Source organism: Notolepis coatsorum (genome assembly GCF_963971535.1).
Source record: "Notolepis coatsorum genome assembly, chromosome: 10".
In the NCBI taxonomy this organism is placed as follows: domain Eukaryota; kingdom Metazoa; phylum Chordata; class Actinopteri; order Aulopiformes; family Paralepididae; genus Notolepis; species Notolepis coatsorum.
The window spans coordinates 97,796,078-97,814,893 of record NC_140174.1 but is presented as its reverse complement, the minus strand read 5'-3'; the positions used below and the strand labels follow the sequence as shown (position 1 = coordinate 97,814,893).

Genomic DNA, 18,816 nt, shown 5'->3' with positions numbered 1-18,816 from the left:
ATGTATTTTTAACATTCAAACCCTGCTTGTGCCTTCAGACACGTTGGCCCTCAAATGGGCAAGAGCACATCTTTTAAAAAACGCCATGCTTGTTTGAAGGCCTAGTTTGGAAAATACTTGATGTGTTATGTCTGGATGTCCTGTTCATTTCGTCAGTAAAACTATTTTAATGAATAGATAATAACTATTTATCAACTTTAAAGTTCACGTTAGATAAACAAACCAACCTTTCTAAGCTCACAGCAGTAAGACCTGTTGTTATAGACAATATACATATTATCGACCTTGACATTCATATTTCACATTATTATTATTTTAGATTAAAGTATTAAAGTAGGGTGAGTAGGATATTGGAAACATTTAACACACACACACTCACGCACGCACACACACACGGAGAGAGAGAGAGAGAGCGGACAATTTGATATAATATAATATTCACAGAACGTCCAATACAAAACATTTTTGTATTATATTTAATAGTTTGACACATAGGCAAACAATATAACACGCTCGTCTAGGATAATAAAAAATATATAGCTCGCTCTTGCAACGTTCCTTACACGCACGCGCAGCGCAATTCCAGTCCAGTCCACTGTATCATCAGTTCGTGCCCATGCTTTGACTGGCCAGTGCTTTGCACGAAGAACCTGGGAAAGGACTGGAGCTCTTGAACGGATGCGTTACGGATTACCAACGGTCATTAAACATTTAATCACGGTAAGACCTCTAAATATTGAGGATTGTTTTTTATTGTTGATATGCAAAATACGTGATGCGTCATGCGCGTAAGGTCGCTTACTAGTTTTTACGCACAAGAATGAACAGAATTACAATGTTTATACCGTACATCAGATCTGCTGATAAGCTATCTGATATAGCCTAAATGTCGGTATATGTAGCCATATTAACCTATATAGCCCATATGCCTAACGCATTAATAGAAACATCATTCCTAAGTGAATTGGCCTGCAGTCTATACGGTCAGATGTAATGACAGAAGCGCCGTCCTCAACGCCACGGCATGGTGATACTTTGTTGGCTTTGGCTCAAATGAAACCCGTTGGCTTCTGTAATAATATGTGTTATGTATTTATGACACGGGAGAACATGGGTGCTCGGTTTCGAAGAAATCGGTAGCGGACGGGACGGACCCGAGACCGCGACCGAGTGTCGGCATGTTTTGTTGTGCTCCACTCCTCCCAATGACCCCTTCAACTTTCAACTTCAGTTGACTGCGCGGCGCTGCCGGGTTATTATCTGGATCTGAAGTAATCCAGTCAAAGCGATGCGCGCTCACGTCAGCAGAGTCGTGCTGTCTGTTGATGCTGTAAACCATGAGCTAATGTGTGTGTTTGTCCACGTGACCTGGCTATAGCCATGATTATGCGCCATGTATGCACCTTGGATTTATGGAATGCCCCATTGACAAACAAAATCCCCCATAATCTCAATTTCATTTAGCAGAGTATTGTGCATGCGCGTGCGTGCATGCGTGTCACACACGCGATTGTGTGTGTGTGTGTGTGTGTGTGTGTGTGCGCGCGCGGGCGCGATTATATTAGCCAATATTACAGTTATCAACTTATCATTGATGCTCCAGATATGAATGTGTTGTTGTTTGTAGCCTATAAGGACACAGGGATGGAAAAGAGGGGGAGGGGAATATTTGAGGGGGACTTACTTGACTTGACTTCCATGTCTAATAAAGAATTTGATGAATTTGGGGTTCAGATCACTGTCGGCGCTGAGTCTGTGAAGATTACAAAATGGATTTAAATGGAAAAAGACATGGATTGGTGATTTGAGAGAACAGACAGCTTTTCCAGCGCGCATGAGAGGCGAGAGGTGAAGGGCGGCGGGACATCGGGGAACAGAGCAGAGACAATCCGCCGGCTTTCACTCATCAACGGATAGAAAGAAAGCATCGTGTATTTTGTCTGTTTTTGACCGCGGATACTGGATAATTTGGAACATTTGGTTTTACAGTCGTCGATCTTGTAGCCATACTAAGAACACACACCGGGAGAATGACCGTGCCGTCTCCAGAAATAACAGCACTGCGCATTTAAGGTATAGCCTGCCTAGAACTAGAACAGTCACGAGCTTTGATTTTCAAGTTGTTGGCATGAGTGTGAGAAATATAGGCCTAAACGTATTTCCCAATCTCAATAGCACAAACATGTGGAATTATCTAAATGTAGAGACACACATTGTGGAACTTGAAAGTCTCTTTATTGTTTGAAATATCAACATATTTAATAAGTAGTGTTCATGGAGCCATAGAACAATTAAACTGGGCTGTCAGGAGCCTGTTGAATGGGGGACATATAGGCTTTCGCTCATTAAGCCTATTTACCTCACTTAGTCACTTGTTTTCTTTCTGTGGAAGTAGGCTACAAACATGTGTAAATTATTATTGGATTGTTTTCATTTGTAACTCACCATTTGAAAATGTAGACCATACTGTTTGGATAAGTATTCACTCCATGTCCAAGTGCAAAATAATGTTGTGCACGATGGCTCATATAGCCCCTATTACTGCAGTGAGACAATGCCGCGTAAAATATTTTTTTCATCAGGCTTTTTAATTATGCATCACATATTGGGCTATTATTTCTTTAATATTCAATCATGGAGTTGAGTTATAGCTTATAGCTGCTGAACTATTGCACTTATATTGCATATTATATATTGCATAATTGTTTGTTACGCGACAAAAGCTGAAGTTCATGCCTCAGATTTGAACATTGGCTATGATATGATTAGAAATTCACTCCATGTCCAAGTGCAAATTCTCCAAGTAAATTACATTACATTACATTTTGTCATTTAGCTGACGCTTTTATCCAAAGTCAAGTCAGCAGGAAGGGTACAAGTTACTAGTTATCAGCTGAGTAACAATTGTTCATCAAAGTGCTATGGTTAGTATATTAGGACAAGTGCATATAAGGTTAGTTAGGATGATTAAAACAATTAGTTTTCAGATATTGATAGAAGAAGTGTGTCTTTAATCGACGGCGAAAGATTGGTCGGGTTTCGGCTGTCCTATACTGTGGTGGGAAGTTAGTTTATATTTAAAACGATATTCGAGATCTCCGATATGTTTCAGTTATAGTCAAATATGATCTAAGCCATATTGTCATGGGTTAACATCCCTAGCTAAATGTTATTTGACAATGAGACCCAAGGACCTAAAGTGCATGCGTGTGTGTGCGTGTGTGTGCGTGTGTGTGCGTGCGTGTGTGTGTGTGCGTATACTATTTCCTCAGCCTTTTTGTGCCAGTGTGACATGGCTAACGGCGGGGACCCTTTCGGCCTCGCAGAGCGCGCGGATGCAGCTTGTACGGACTCACCAAAAGAGAATAAACCAGAGAATCAAACACGTGCGTTGGCCTCACCGACTTCAGCAGAGACCACAGGCAATCAGGTTTGTTATAAATGTATTAATTTATATATATCCACTACTACGCCATCACTCATATATGCATAACTTGCACTGTATATGGTTAGGTCTCCTCTTATTATGTTGTTGTTATTATTATTCGTTGTAGTGTTATTATTGTTGTTGTTATTGTTGTTGTTATTGTTGTTGTTGTTGTTGTTGTTATTATTATTGTTTTGTCTTATTCTTTATTTTCAGATTGATTATTGCATTTCATGCAATGATTTAATAAAGCAATGAGAATAATATCTGATATCAGAATAACACTTTGATTCCAAATAAGTTGCTGAAGTATTTAGAACTTATATCAAGGATACCTATACCTGCTTAATTAAATATTGGGCCATATTGTGTTTTAGGTCAATTCTAATAGATTCTTATATAATTAACTTTTTGCAATACAAATTAATCTGAAGCAAATGTGGGAGTTTTACTCTTTATATTTTGTGCAAAAGAAATGTCTTTACAGTACATGTCATAAATGTTCTCATAAAGCATTGATGCCTATATTTGTCCTGATTACTGCAGGAGATGGAGGGAATCAAGGTGTTTCTTCATGAAAGGGAACTTTGGACGAAGTTCGACGAGGTCGGAACTGAGATGATCATCACAAAGGCTGGAAGGTGAATATGGGAATGTCCTAATGTATGAGGAAAAAGGCGAAGGCCGGACCAGCACTCTCAGATTTTAATTTTTTTAATTTAATGGCAGCCTATATACAGGCATGTTTCGGAACGTGTTCCTTCTTCAGTGTAATAGGCTAGCAGTGATAGCTTGTAAAAATGGGAGCTATATACCATGAGGGCAGGAAGTGACATCATAGAGGTGAGCTTGGGAATGCCAGTCAACTTTCACCTCCAGAGTAAGGACTTGGATAATGTAGCATGTTGAAAACAAATATATACCAGAAACTAAAATAAGCCTATAGCAAACACAAAATTCTATGAGCAAAGAAAAACAACAACAGAAAGGAAACCTTTCACCATTTGTAAAATAATAGTAATGATAATATACTCATGATAATAAAAGTAATAAAAGTCACTTGTAGGAAACAGGATCACAACTTTTTTCATTCATTCCCTTTGGTAGATGCCATTAATCAAATTAATATAGTAACCTGTCTCCCCCTCTAGAGGGTATTGTAGATTAACAAGTCCCTTAAACAATAAGAATGCATTAGGAGAAATAGAGAGATACGGTACACCCTTAAGAGAGGACAAAGTGGAGCTAATCGCTCAAATGTACACTTGCAATGTCAGTAATGGTGTAAATCTCCGGGACCGATGAACTTTTCTTGCAATGTCCTAATTTATAAATGATAAAATACACCCGCTGCCTGTTCCATCCATTTTGATTGACATTTTCCTCAATCAAAATCAGATAAGTTCTTTCATCTAGGTTATTAAAGACCATGGGATTCATATTTAAATCTGTTGTCTTTCCTGATCAGGAAGTGTGCTTCGCATACCCAAGCTGGCGCATCTCGTCTCAAATTAACCTATACCGTATTTACTATGACTCTAAAGTTGCGTATAGACTTTTATTGTAGGATGTATTATGTACAGTAAGTTAGTAACACTGCTCCCCGAATGTGTCCCCGGGCGTGCAGGAGGATGTTCCCCAGTTACAAAGTGAAGGTCACGGGCCTCAACGCTAAAACCAAGTACATACTCCTAATGGACATCGTGCCTGCGGATGACCATCGCTACAAATTCTCAGACAACAAATGGTTCGTATCATATGACGATATAGTCTTTGGGCATGAAAGGCAACTGTGTGTGTGTGTGTGTGTGTGTGTGTGTGTGTGTGTGTGCGTGTGTGTGTGAGTGTGTGTGTGTGTGTGTGTGTGTGTGTGTGTGTGTGTGTGCGCGCGCGTGCGTGTGTGAGAGAGAGAAAGAGAAAGAGAAAGAGAAAGAGAAAGAGAAAGAGAAAGAGAAAGAGAAAGAGAAAGAGAAAGAGTGTGTGATTGTGATGTATACCAAATCCAAGCCTTTCAGGCCATCATAAATAATCCTATCCCCCTGAGTTGAAGTTATTCATAGAAACACACGTGAATCTTTTTATTCCACTGACGTTATAACTTATCAGCTGAGAGTATAGCCTGGGAGCTATGGGCTATACCCCCTTGACTTGTTTATTTATTCATGTAAGCCTATTTCATCATATGCCAACGCAGATCATGCATCGTAGTTTTAGTGCGCTAAACGCAATCACGGCCCTTTGGAAAGGCAATGCATTGCAGAAGATTACGGTCGCGGTCCTCCTGGAGTCCGCGGTGATGCTGGCCTAGTTCCCCGTCCCTGCAGCCCGCAGCCCCGGCGTGCCCCCTGTCATGCCAGCGAGTTCAACCGCAGTGCGAAGGGTTCACAGTAGGGACAGACAGTAAGGATTAGAGCGTCCGGATCAAGTGCAAGTCAATGCGAAAGGTTGGCCGTAGCCTAAAGCGAATAGTCAAAGTGGCGTAAAAGATGCTTCGCCGAGGTATATATAGCACCGTCCGTCAGCAGCGCGTGCAGGTCAAGAGGGCCTATAGCGTAGCCTGTTTGCGTGCAGCTCTCCAAAAGTGTAACTGCATTTCGATTCATGATGCCTGCCTCTGAACTTGAAGCCAGGCATTAGGCCTATACAGTCTAACGGACTGGGAAATACGTCGTTCATATAGAAATGTCTGCCTATACAGGAAGACATCAAGTCTAATTTAAGTGCTCAAACGGTTTGAAGGAGATTCAAGTCTCCACAATTCACAATTGGTATATTTGTTGCCAGCAAATATGAACAGCCCATTATAGCCTATAAGATGTCTTCCCAGTTAGACAGTAATTGTATGCTTTATTAAGAGACTTGTTTGCCAATTCACGTGCAGATGGCATCCACTCCTTTGTTATTTTCAACCGAAGCCGCACTTTTTAACTTAGTCATCTTTAACTTTGTACCCAGTTCTGTACTGTATTGTGCTGTATAATGACAATACATTTGAATATAAATAATCTAATCAGGCCCATATATGCCTATACAGTGTCACGAGTCGACTGATGGAAAGACCATCGCTCTTTATGTTATTGGCCTATTGTAAAACTTTACCTTCAGAACGTACTGCCTACTGTACCCATTCTGCAATCTGTTAATAACATTTTCAATCAATCAATCAAACGAGTCAAGGTTGTTTTGATAGGTGTTAATTAGGCCAATGCCATGCGCGCCAGATGTTGTTCTGTGCGTAAAACGCTCCAATAAAACATGTTGGCTAATGTTGACTAATTATAGTCCCAGATAGACTACCGCCGGCGGCAGTGCTCTTGATGTGCAGGCCTTCTGTAAATTCTGTTGTGAAATGTGAACAGCCAAATTCTGCACGCTCGCCGATAATTGCGCGTGTACAACATCGGGTGGACGTATAAAGGACTTACGTATTTCTCCAATACGCATATATATTTTTTTTTTATATCAGCCTATTTGGTTTTCACATGGCCTATAGAACGCAGGCTAACTATGTTATAATATCAAGTTCAAGTTTCAAGTTTAGTTTTATTTGTCACACTTAAACTTTTTTTACGGTATGTATATGAAGCACATTCTCAGGGTGCTCATCATACAGAACCAAATGTACCTTAAAATAATAAGGTACAAACTATCACCTATATAATAAGTGTAATAAGACAGCTGACAGATTGTGTGACCGACGGTTTTCTGTTCTGTCAAATAGGTCGGTAACGGTGCCCGCGATGCCTGGAAGACTTCACGTCCACTCGGACTCCCCCGCCACCGGGTCTCACTGGAGCCGTCAGCTCGTGTCTTTCCAGAAGCTCAAACTGACCAACAACCACCTGGACCCTTTCGGACACGTGAGTCTGCATCCTCTTAACAATTGTATGTATTGAGCTGTACTGTACTGTACCCATTCTGCAATCTGTTAATAAACTTTTCAATCAATCAATCAATCAATCAAAAGTGGTGGTGCAAGGCATAATTCTTCTTCTTCCTTTTCACATTTGATAAGCACTAATGAAGCAGTTGTCAGTTGGAATTCCACAAGTAAAATCAACAAATAATGATCATCAATTATACACGCTGGTTTCTAGGAATGGTTTCTATAGGATAGGAATGTTAGTTTGCCTCCGGTAATTATTGGCGGTAATTAGAATAGAATAGACTTTTTTAATGTCAGACACTGGTGGAAACGTCATTGCAATTAAGGGCCCATGGATCAACACACACACACACACACACACACACACACACACACACACACACACACACACACACACACACACGCACACGCACGCACGCACACACGCACGCACACACGCACACACGCACACACGCGCACACGCACGCACACACACACACACACACACACACACACACACACACACACACACACACACACACACACACACACACACACACACACACACACACACACGAGAGAGAGAGAGAGAGAGAGAGAGGTACAGGTACAGGCTCAGTGACTCAGCACAGTCTGCCATCGAAAAAGGCAGACAAAGAAAAATATGGTTTCCAAGAGAAAGAACACGCGGCATTGCGGTCACTAGACAGGTTGAGAACGAGGCCCACTTTCTCATACATTGTGGAAAAAAATACAGAAACAATCCCAAACTTGTCTCTATTAAGAGCGGAGGAACAATTCCAAATCCTATAGGAGGGAGCTGCTGGATAGCTGCAGTATATGTGTCAGCATAAGCCTGGGGGACAGTGTTGTGACTTAATGTCAAATCTTGTTTTATTCATGAGCTAAATAACGTACTGTATTATAATTTTATAATTTTATTATAACTGCTAATTTGCAGTTGGAGTCCACCTTTTTAATAATAATAATAATAATAATAATTATTTATTTTTTCTTGTTTTATTTCAAGAAACCATAAACCATGTTTTGACATTACATTTTTACATTGTAATGTGTTGTAAATAGCTTTGGCAATATTGTTACTTGTTTGACATTCATGCAAATAAAGCACATTTGAATTTATATTGAATTGAAGGAGAGAGAGAGAGCATCATATTAAGGCCACTTGTGGAATGTGTTATACATCATGTACGTGAAATAGTTGCCCTTATGCATGCACTGCCCAGCAAGCACGTTTATTGTCATTGCAAGTATAACCCTTAGACTTCCCTTGCCATTTAGCCTAATTAACTCTAGAAACGTTTTTAATGTCCATGTTTTTCATTGTCACTGTCCGGACCCGGTTGATGGGTTAAACACCATGGTTCCGCATGCCGACTCCGGCGTCTGAGAATATAATTTTCCTCCGCAGATCATTCTGAACTCCATGCATAAATACCAGCCTCGTCTCCATATCGTCAAGGCGGACGAGAACAACGGGTTTGGCTCGAAAAACACCGCATTCTGCACGCACGTCTTCTCAGAGACTGCGTTCATCGCTGTCACGTCATACCAGAACCACAAGGTATACCGTTCCAATGTTTGATTCACAAAACGCTCAGGCTGGGATTGCACCAAATGCTTGTTATTGCCGTTAGACATCATATAGCCCTGCAGGCCACATCATTAACAACAATTGTGGAAATATGCCATATAGAGGCCTATAAATTCTGAACTAGGCTACTGTTTTGAGACCAATGTTGGCTAAATCACAGGCTGTTATGTGTCGTTCACAATCACTGTTCAGATTTAGTTCTCTCTCTCTCTCTCTCTCTCTCTCTCTCTCTCTCTCTCTCTCTCTCTCTCTCTCTCTCTCTCTCTCTCTCTCTCTCTCTCTCTCTCTCTCTCTCTCTCTCTCTCTCTCTCTCTCTCTGTTTATGTGACTGACTTTATTTTGTATCCAGCAAGTCAATTTGCATCTTAGTGTTTATATGTGTTTGTAAACGTGGGCATAAATAAATCATCCAACTGTGTGTGTGTTTGTGTGAGAGCGAGAGAGACTGAGAGAGCGAGAGAGAGTGAGAGAGAGTGAGAGAGAGCTTGCTCGCACGTACGCGTGCACGTGCTCGTCCGTGTGTGACATGAGCTGTTTCTTCCTCTTGATCATCTGTTTCAATCCCAGAAAGGCATAGTCCGCTAGTTCAAAGTCCTTGCGCACAATGGGCCTACAATATAATAAAAAGATTAATGACGAACTTTTCAAAGTCACATATAGTGTTCTGTTTTTACAAGTTTACACAATTGTGTCATTATATAATTGCTTTTATAGTTGATGTTCTTATTGATGATGATGATATAGGCATAAAATATCCATATATAAGCCATATTTACCAGAACTAAATTGCAACTATTTATAATATGTCTACTTTTGATTTATTTTAGTAACTGTAAAGAAATTGCAAGGCCCAGTAAATTTGGCACTATTCTTTGAAAATTGATTGATCTTTTTAATTTTCATTAAACAATATTTATTTGATGTATTTGGTAAACTATTATGCTATATTAATTTAAGACTATTAGGCTTTACATTTTCTTGATTTAACATTATTGCATAATCTGAACATGTTTTATTATTATTATTATTATTATTATTATTATTATTATTATTATTATTATTATTATTATTATTATTATTATTATTATTATTATTATTATTATTATTATTATTATTATACTAGTATATTTTATTACATTCCAAGTTAATTAACATTATGGGACATTCAAAAATAGTTTTCCCTATAAAAAATGTTACAAGGTGTTATTCAGCTAAAATATTTATATGTGAAATAAAATTACAAACACGTGGCCCTATAAGAAGAAAGATGTATGATAGATATAGGCTGGAATACAAACCTGCCACACTAATTCCAGTATTATTACATGGAAAACAGAAATATTGAGGTGGTAGCGACAATCATCCTATCATCATACAAGCTTTGTTTATAATAGAGTTGAGGTTGATACAAAAAAATTATGTCAGATATCCAGTCCGCATGCAGACTGCGGTGACAGACAGGTCTTTAGCCAAACAACATCCATCACAACACTAAAGTTCTCCTCCATGACATCATAGTTTGAGGCTTTAACATCAAAGCTTCCACACTTGGGACCACTAAAAGCTTTGGCCTGAAATCCTTAAACCTTGCGACTGTTTAGGTAAACAGTTTATTCTGTGTCAGCTGGTGAGAGCAGTGTCCACTCTGTTAGAGGAATGTTCACATGGTGCTCTACTCTGCGTACAACTGCTGGACGAAAAACACAGTTCCTTTACTTAAGTAAAAGTAGAAATACCCAGATAAAATAGTACTTTGGTAAAAGTCATATTTCTCCCTTCAAAAGTGGTTGATGTTGAATGTACAGGTGCAGTAAGTGGTATTTCTTTGTTTGTTAAAATAATAGCTCTACACTCCGACAGCCATCACTGATATAGATTGTATAAAAAACAAATTTTATGTAGTAAATAAATAATCTGTAAATAAGTCAATCATCTGCCAGTGCAGTAAGCAAATTTGGCTTGGCAAGATTTCTTGAAATAAGTGAAAATATCTAGGGTTCTCTCTCCTGATTGGATAGGAGGGAAGGGATACCAGAAAATGTATTTTGTGTTTACTGCAGAGCGGAGGGACTGGGAGTTTACTGACCAAACACTCTATCAGATGACTGTTGGCATGCAGAGCTATTTAACCAAAACAATACCACTTAAAGCACTTTTAAGTAAAGTAAAAGTACACATACGTGGTGTTTGTGTAATCCAGTCCTCGAAACATTGACCTCTAAAGGTTATGTTAAAGTGGTATGTGGTCCAGTTATGCTGCTCTGATTACATCCTCTTCAAGTTGGCAGGCTTCAAATTTGAAAGTACATCATCTTCATCCATTTTTGCCATGATTTCAACAACATGATTGCAACATCTTTTTCTTCAAAACTAGTAACTGATGGGTTCAGATAAATGTACTGGAGTAAAAAGTACAACATTTCCTTTGAAATGTAGTGGAGTAAAAGTACAAAGTTCCCTACAAGGTACAGTACTTGAGTACAAATACTTTATACCACTGTGACTGGTCACTATGGGCTCCTTATTATACATAGTAAATAGTACACCATTCACTTTAAGTCAATTAAGAGAACAATTAATCTACTGGATTTGTTTCAGTTTGTGATTGTGATTGTGTGTGTGTGTGTGTGTGTGTGTGTGTGTGTGTGTGTGTGTGCGTGCGTGAGAGTGTGCGAGTGCGTGTGTGAGTGTGTGAGTGTGAGTGTGAGTGAGTGTGTGTGTGTGTGTGTGTGTGTGTGTGTGTGTGTGTGTGTGTGTGTGTGAGTGTGTGTGTGAGTGTGTGTGTGTGAGTGTGAGTGTGAGTGTGAGTGTGAGTGTGAGTGTGTTTGTGTTTGTGTGTGTGTGTGTGCGTGTGTGTGTGTGTATGTGTGTGTGTGTGTGTGTGTGTGTGTGTGTGTGTGTGTGTGTGTGCACACACACATGCAATAGCAGACTGACCATCTCATTGGGAGAAATCCTGGTGGGCCGGTGCCGGTTGAGCAGAAATAAGAGAGTGAGAGTGATGTGTCATCAGCCCACTTTGATTCTGCACCAGTCCACACCTGCCTCATATAGGTCAGATTTCTTTGAGTGGCAGTGCATTTCGCAAATGCCAGATTGGGAGCAGCCCCTCTTCCATTCAACGTTTAGCCAGGGCATTGCACAGACAAAAAGCCCACCTTCTGCTGGGTAGGTGTAGGTTAAAGGTATCATTTGTAATGCTGTCAACACTAGTAACAGCGACCTCTAGGCAAAAGAGCCCCTCTTGGTATTACGCTCTGTCAGGGGTGTAAAAAGTACCCAGAAATGGGTACCGTCTTAAAATCGTACTCAAGTAAAAGTCAGAGTATCTGGCTAAAAACACACTTGCGTAAAAGTAAAAAAAAGTTTCTACTTTTCAATGTACTTAAGTACTAAAAAGTTAAAGATCCCAGTTTTCTAGTCTTGCACAAGGACCAATCAGCGCATGGGTATGGGCGGGTTCATTTTCAATTGATGGGGATTTGATTTGCTGTTTTCAAATAAAGCGCGGCCGCAGGATTAATAACACTAACGTTAATTCGGGCAGAGAAACAAATATACTAATTTAAAATAGTTGGGCCTGTGAGATTTGTACTTTGTAGGTCTGCATTTTAAATGTAAGGAGTAAAAAATATGTTTTTTTTCTCTGAAATGTAACCGAGTAAAAGTATAAAAACCTAATAATACTTGAGTAAAGTACAAATCCCCAAAAACAGTAGTTAAGTATTGTAACAAAGTACAATTACTCAAGTAATTTACACCCCTGCGCTCTGTTTACTTTTTTGTTTTGGTCTGATGTGTGGGTTGGAGTTTAGTGACTCTCCAGACCTCTCTTGGTAGAGCTTGAGGTGTGGCCAGCAGTAGCAACCCCTCCCCTATACCCACTGAAATCCAACCCAAATATCAGTCAAAAACTAAAACTGTAAACAAAGCGAAGTACCATGGTGTCATTTCTTACCATCTTTGTTTGACAACATTACAGATTCTACCTTTTAATAAATCACGGTAAAACAAAGCAGTTTGCTTAAAGGAAAACTCCAACATTTTGGGAAATTAGCTTATTTAACATCTTCCCTGGAGTTAGACAAGAAGATACATAAATGTTTTGTCTCTGTGCATGCATTAGGCTTAGGGAACGCCTGCACTGTTAGCATAGCTTAGCTTCATCACTGGAAGTGGGTCAGACTTTTACCCTGAAGTTCTCTACAGTCCCCTACAGTCACGAAATACACTCCAAATACAACTCCAAAACGTTCCTGTAAACATGTTGTGACCTGTGTATTTACCATGTGGAGAAATACAAAATAATTGAATTCGACATTTACGTTTTCTAAGCAAATATACTCGGAACTATTTTATGCCTAACCACTCCTGTCGGGGCGCAGTGATTTCACGCAACGCAGTGCTACTTTCTAACATGACGCCAGTGTTTGTTTACATTTTCATTTCATTCAAAGGATCCGAACCGATTGAAGTTTATGGATACCATGACTGTGGTAAGTTTTAATTTATGTTTTTAGATGGAAGGCTGAATTCCATCTGTCTAACGTTAGCGAATATTGTGAGATTGATGAATAGGACATAACGTTGCTGGACTATCTACCTAGTTAGCCCCCTCCGACAGGAGTGGTTAGGCAAAAAAGAGTTCAGAGTATATTTGCTTAGAAAACGTAAATGTCGAATTCAATTATTTTTAATTTCTCCACGTGGTAAATACACAGGTCACAACATGTTTACAGGAACGTTTTGGAGTTGTATTTGGAGTGTATTTCTTGACTGTAGGGAACTTCAGGGTAAAAGTCTGACCTACTTCCAGTGATGAAGCTAAGCTACGCTAAAGGTGCGGGCGTTCCCTAAGCCTAATGCATGCACAGAGACAAAAAAGGTATGTATCTTCTTGTCTAACTCCAAATTTCCCAAAATGTTGGAGTTTTCCTTTAATTTTGTCACAAAAATACGTCTTGAGGAGCAAGAGGTTCAGCCATCATTCTCAACCCAGTCACCTGACAGTTTCTCCTCAACGTGCCAAGTAGCGACGAGACCTACAGCTCACCAGCACACAGTTTTCAATCACACAAGGCCTTTAAGTTAACGCTTTCACTACCACACTACAAAAGAGTAATGCTTTCACTACCACACTACAGACGGTTAACCTTTCACTACCACACAACAAAGGGTTAACACTTTCACTACCACACTACAGAAGGTTAACCTTTCACTACCACACTACAGAAGGTTAACCTTTCACTACAACACAACAAAGGGTTAACACTTTCACTACCACACTACAGAAGGTTAACCTTTCACTACCACACTACAGAAGGTTAACCTTTCACTACTGTAGTGGTCGCTTGTCGCTCCCCAATGAATCGACAAGCGTCACGATGCACCCACTTAGATATTTCCTAACTCGGCAATCAAAGTTGTGGATGTTGAATGAGTTGAATGTCCAAGATGCAGCCGATGTAGTTTGCAGGGTTTTATTGTCCAAAGGAAAGATGAATGATGATGAAGTTGAACAGAACAGTTGTCAATTGTTTGTTACAGATAAGCAGTTCCAACAGTGAAAGCAGGTTTGAGAGTGAATCCTTGGCAGGTGCATTTGTTAATCAGAGCCTCTTATAATAGAGGTGGTGTGCCCCCTAGTGTTGAATGAATGAATGATGAATGAATGAATGAATGAATGAATGAATGAATGAATGAATGAATGAATGAATGAATGAATGAATGAAAACTTTATTTAACAGATTGCAGAATGGGTACAATACAGTACGGCTCAATACACACAATTGTTAAGGGGATGCAGACCAGAGAAAGACGTTTGTCTTGTTTACATCAGGGTCCCCCATTTTCAATTCATAGTGACATTTATGACATATGTAGCAGTCTGGAAAATATGGTATATTATTCAGAACTGCTGACTGTGTTTTATATCCCTTTTATACACAAAGACATTCTAACTAGTGTCATTGATTCACACGAGCAATGACACAAACGTCCCCTTCCGAGGAGCATTGGAATACGGATTATAAATGACAGTACGTATTCATATTCTACAGTGCGTCTCCCCTTGTGACTGGCAGGCGGGACCAGCAGGGGGCAGTAGCAGGCAGAGAGTGGCGGAGAGAGCTGAGAGATTATAAAGGGAGGAGCCCAGCGGAAGTCGGTCTCTTCGGCCGTGAACTTGACAACGAGAGGACACAGCTAACGGGAGCTCTGGATAGCCCCGTTGCTGACGTTTATGCCGGAGTGCCCCGGGAGAGGACAACGGGTGATAGGAAGTACTGGCTAGTGGATACGATATCCTAGCAGTACCAGTGTTATGATATGAACAATAAGTGCAGAGCCAGGCACTAACAGTCGAGTTATACCTAGTTACAGTGAGCGGTATAGGTAGCGTGCGGCTAAGGATCACAGTAGTATTGCTCGTGTTATACTTAGTTACAGTGCCGGTATAGACTGCGTGCAGCTACGGGTGTGGACCTGCGAACACTCTGCTCCGGCCGTCAGCAGCCGTCTTCACCGGCGGTTCTACCACCACTCTGCGCCGGCTGGAGAGCAGCCAACACGGGAGCCGTCCCGTCCAGCAGAGGTCGCCCAGCACCAGCTCAGCCAGCGCTGCCTCTCTGCTATAGCTCCGCCTGCTAGCACCTGCGACGCGAGTGTTCGACGCCATCTTGCCACACCAGAGCGGCGCGGCCGCCATTTTGGTAGAGTAACATTAGGGCTTCAGTGCCCAAGATCTATTGCACGTTTCACAGTGTGGTGCGGCCTGAGGGCGAAGTGAACACTAACAACCAGTGAATAAGGGGATCCCCAGACAATATATACCGGTATTAGCATAGGACTTTTGCAAGGTATTTTGTGGGCTCACTCTTTTATTTTATTCCTTTTCTTTGAGTGTGATAAGGCGTGTATTTCCTAAATAATTCCCGTTCTGTGAATCCCTTTATTCTCTTCCCTATGCTCCCCCCTTCCTTCCCCATATTCTCAACCGGGGACAGTACAAGATGGCGCCGCTATGCCCGGCCGCCTGTCTGTGCGCTCCGTCGAGATTGTGCTTACTTTTGTTAATATTTATAGTTTTAAGAGTTTTGTCTGTACCAACAGTAGGTGCATTTAATGTGTATGACCGTCAGTCACTTATAGACATCGGATTACGGGAAACTTACCGACTAGATTACTCCCTGGATCAGCTTTCTGAACCGCAGCAATGGCCTGTTGAGATCCTGAGAACACCAGGACCAGGTCTTGACCCAAGGAACAAAGGAACCATCAGACGGCGTGGGAAGAGAGCTGGGATCCGTAACAGACTGAGAACCAGACAACACCGAACGCCACTACCCAGTATATTGCTTGCCAATGTACAATCAATTGACAATAAACTGGACGACATCCGAGCAAGGATTCAATTCCAGAGAGACGTTAGAGACTGCAATGTTCTCTGCTTCATTGAAACGTGGCTGTCGCCAGGAACCCCAGATCACGCCATCCAACCGGCCGATCACTTCTTCATCCACCGCAAGGATAGATCAGCAGAGTCCGACTGAAAGATCGAGCTGCGCAGGTGAAAAGATGCGACTGCTGTTACCTCAAGTACCGGAGGGGACTTGTGCTATGTATGACTTAGTCCACATTGCAGCCGGCTTGTGGGAGGCAAGAAACAGCGTTCGTGACAGGGGAGGGTTGAATTGGATGATACGAAATTGGGATGGGAGAAAATATAGAAAATGGGAGAAAAAAAGTGGATAAAAAAAAGAGAATGTTGTGCTGTCGCGTGGCTCCTGCACCACACGTTGTGTGATGGGTGAGCCTGGTGTTACGGCTGCCACTAGCTACAGTGGTCAGCAGGGGGACTCGAGGCCTCTTCTGTTGGATGCACAGCAAGGGTTACCCCGGCCTCGCCTTCGCTGATGCCTCCCACTCCCGTGAGAGCGGCAGTGGTCTGCGAAGCAGAGGCGAGCGTGATTTGGGTGGTAGCAATATCACTGCAGGGCTTCGGCGTGTAGGAGCCCATGGGGTCCTTATGCCTTGCGTGTCTAGCTGCGGAACGACTCCTCAGCGTGTGCTAGAGGGGTGTTCAAGGGGGGAGGTGTGTCAACCAGTTTGATGACAGCTTCTCCCGTATCAAACCGGCCCTTTCTGTCGGGGTCCCCCCTTGGGTGCGTCGCACAGCGGGAGGGACCGGGCCAACTATCTACTATTTCTTGCGGCCCAGCGTCAGTTGACGGCGGGTGCGCTGTGGGATTATTTTCACATATGGCGACAAGAATGCCATTTGGAGGAGTGGATAGAGAGAACGTTGAGGGAGGGGCTTGTGTTACAGTTCGCACAACCCCACCCTCCGTTCTCAGGTTTGGTGCCGACCCTATTGTCAGGGTCAGAAGCAGTGACAGCCCTGGCCGACGAGATCCAATCTCTGTTGGCGAAGCAGGCCGTCGTCGTGGTTCCGAGAGAGGACGCGATGTCAGGCGTCTACTCCCGTTATTTTCTGGTGCCCAAGAAAACAGGGGGGGTCAGACCTATACTGGATCTGTCCGCGTTCAATCGTATGATTGTAGCGAGACCGTTCAGGATGTTGACCGTCAAACTCCTTCTGCTTGCTGTCAGAAGGGGAGACTGGTTCACCTCCATAGACCTGAAGGATGCGTATTTTCACATCCCGATTTTCCCTCCTCACAGGAAATTCCTACGGTTCCTGTTTCAGGGCGTAGTGTACGAGTACCAGAGGATGCCGTTCGGCTGCACCAAGTGCGTGGCGACTGCACTGGAGCCTCTACGTCGTCGGGGGATACGAGTTCTATTCTATCTCGACGACATTCTACTCCTCAGTCGTTCGGAGGAGGTTGCCAGGTCTCATACCAGGCTGGTGGTGGAATTCCTCACCAGGCTGGGTTTTGCTGTGAACTGGAAGAAGAGTACGCCTCTTCCCAGTCAACAGGTGGAGTACTTGGGCTTGACGCTGAGGTCGAGGCCCATGATTGTAACCCTCTCGGAGCAGCGCCGGGTGTCTATCAGTCGCACGCTCGGGGGTTTCCGTCTGGGAGGGACGGTCACGGCGCTGCAAGTGATGCGTCTGCTCGGTATGATGGCATCTGCTCACACGGTGTTTCCTCTTGGCCTTCTCTTCATGAGGAGGATACAGAGGTGGTTTTTCTCTATGAGAATAGATCCGGTGAGGGACAAATGGAAACGGTTGACGGTTCCTTTGTCGATATGGGGAGATCTCGCCCATTGGAAGAGGCTGGGTATCCTCACCATTGGGGTCCCCATGGGCAGCAGGCGCTCACACGTAAGGTCTTCACCGACGCCTCTCTCACGGGTTGGGGAGGGACGTGTCGGACCCACGCAGTGGGGGGCAGCTGGCCGGCGGTTCATGCCGGTCCATCTACCCCGCACATCAATGTGTTGGAATTGAAGGCGGTCCTTCTGGTCCTCAAACGGTTTGGCCACCTGGTGGTAGGCGAGCACAGGACAGACAGTGTGACGGCAGCGGCGCATATCAACAGGCAGGGTGGGACTCGTTCCATCCACCTGCACCGGGCGGCGGTCGAACTTTGGCTATGGGCATCTCACAGGCTGCGCAGTCTGAGGGCGCTCCACATTCCTGGTGCAGAGAATATGGGCGCGGATATGATGTCTCGGGGCGGTCCTCGTCACGACGAGTGGGAACTCCGCCCCGACATAGTCAGACAGATCTGGGATCGGTTCGGGGAGGCCTCGGTAGATCTGTTGCATGCCGACACTCTCACAAGTGCCCCTTGTGGTTCTCGGTCAGTCGAGCGGATCATCCCCCCTTGGGGGTGGATGCCTTCTCGATCTTTCCATGGCCGCCCGGTCTTCTGTACGCCTTTCCTCCTGTACATCTGTTGGAGCGGATACGGAGGGAGCGCAGGACAATGATCCTGG

At 42.8% G+C, this 18,816-nt stretch overlaps 1 protein-coding gene across 1 annotated transcript in view; it reads left to right on the top strand.

Moving 5' to 3' along the window:
• Window positions 1–3,976: 3,976 nt before the first annotated feature.
• The window catches only part of tbx5b (T-box transcription factor 5b), a gene marked incomplete at both ends in the record, with an annotated part of 71,210 nt that continues 56,370 nt past the window's right edge, over window positions 3,977–18,816 (top strand). Inside the window, 4 exons of the mRNA XM_084322488.1 lie at window positions 3,977–4,068; window positions 5,055–5,174; window positions 7,149–7,287; window positions 8,725–8,877. Coding sequence (XP_084178614.1) covers window positions 3,977–4,068; window positions 5,055–5,174; window positions 7,149–7,287; window positions 8,725–8,877 — 504 coding nt within the window. The remainder of the gene's footprint in view (window positions 4,069–5,054; window positions 5,175–7,148; window positions 7,288–8,724; window positions 8,878–18,816) is intronic.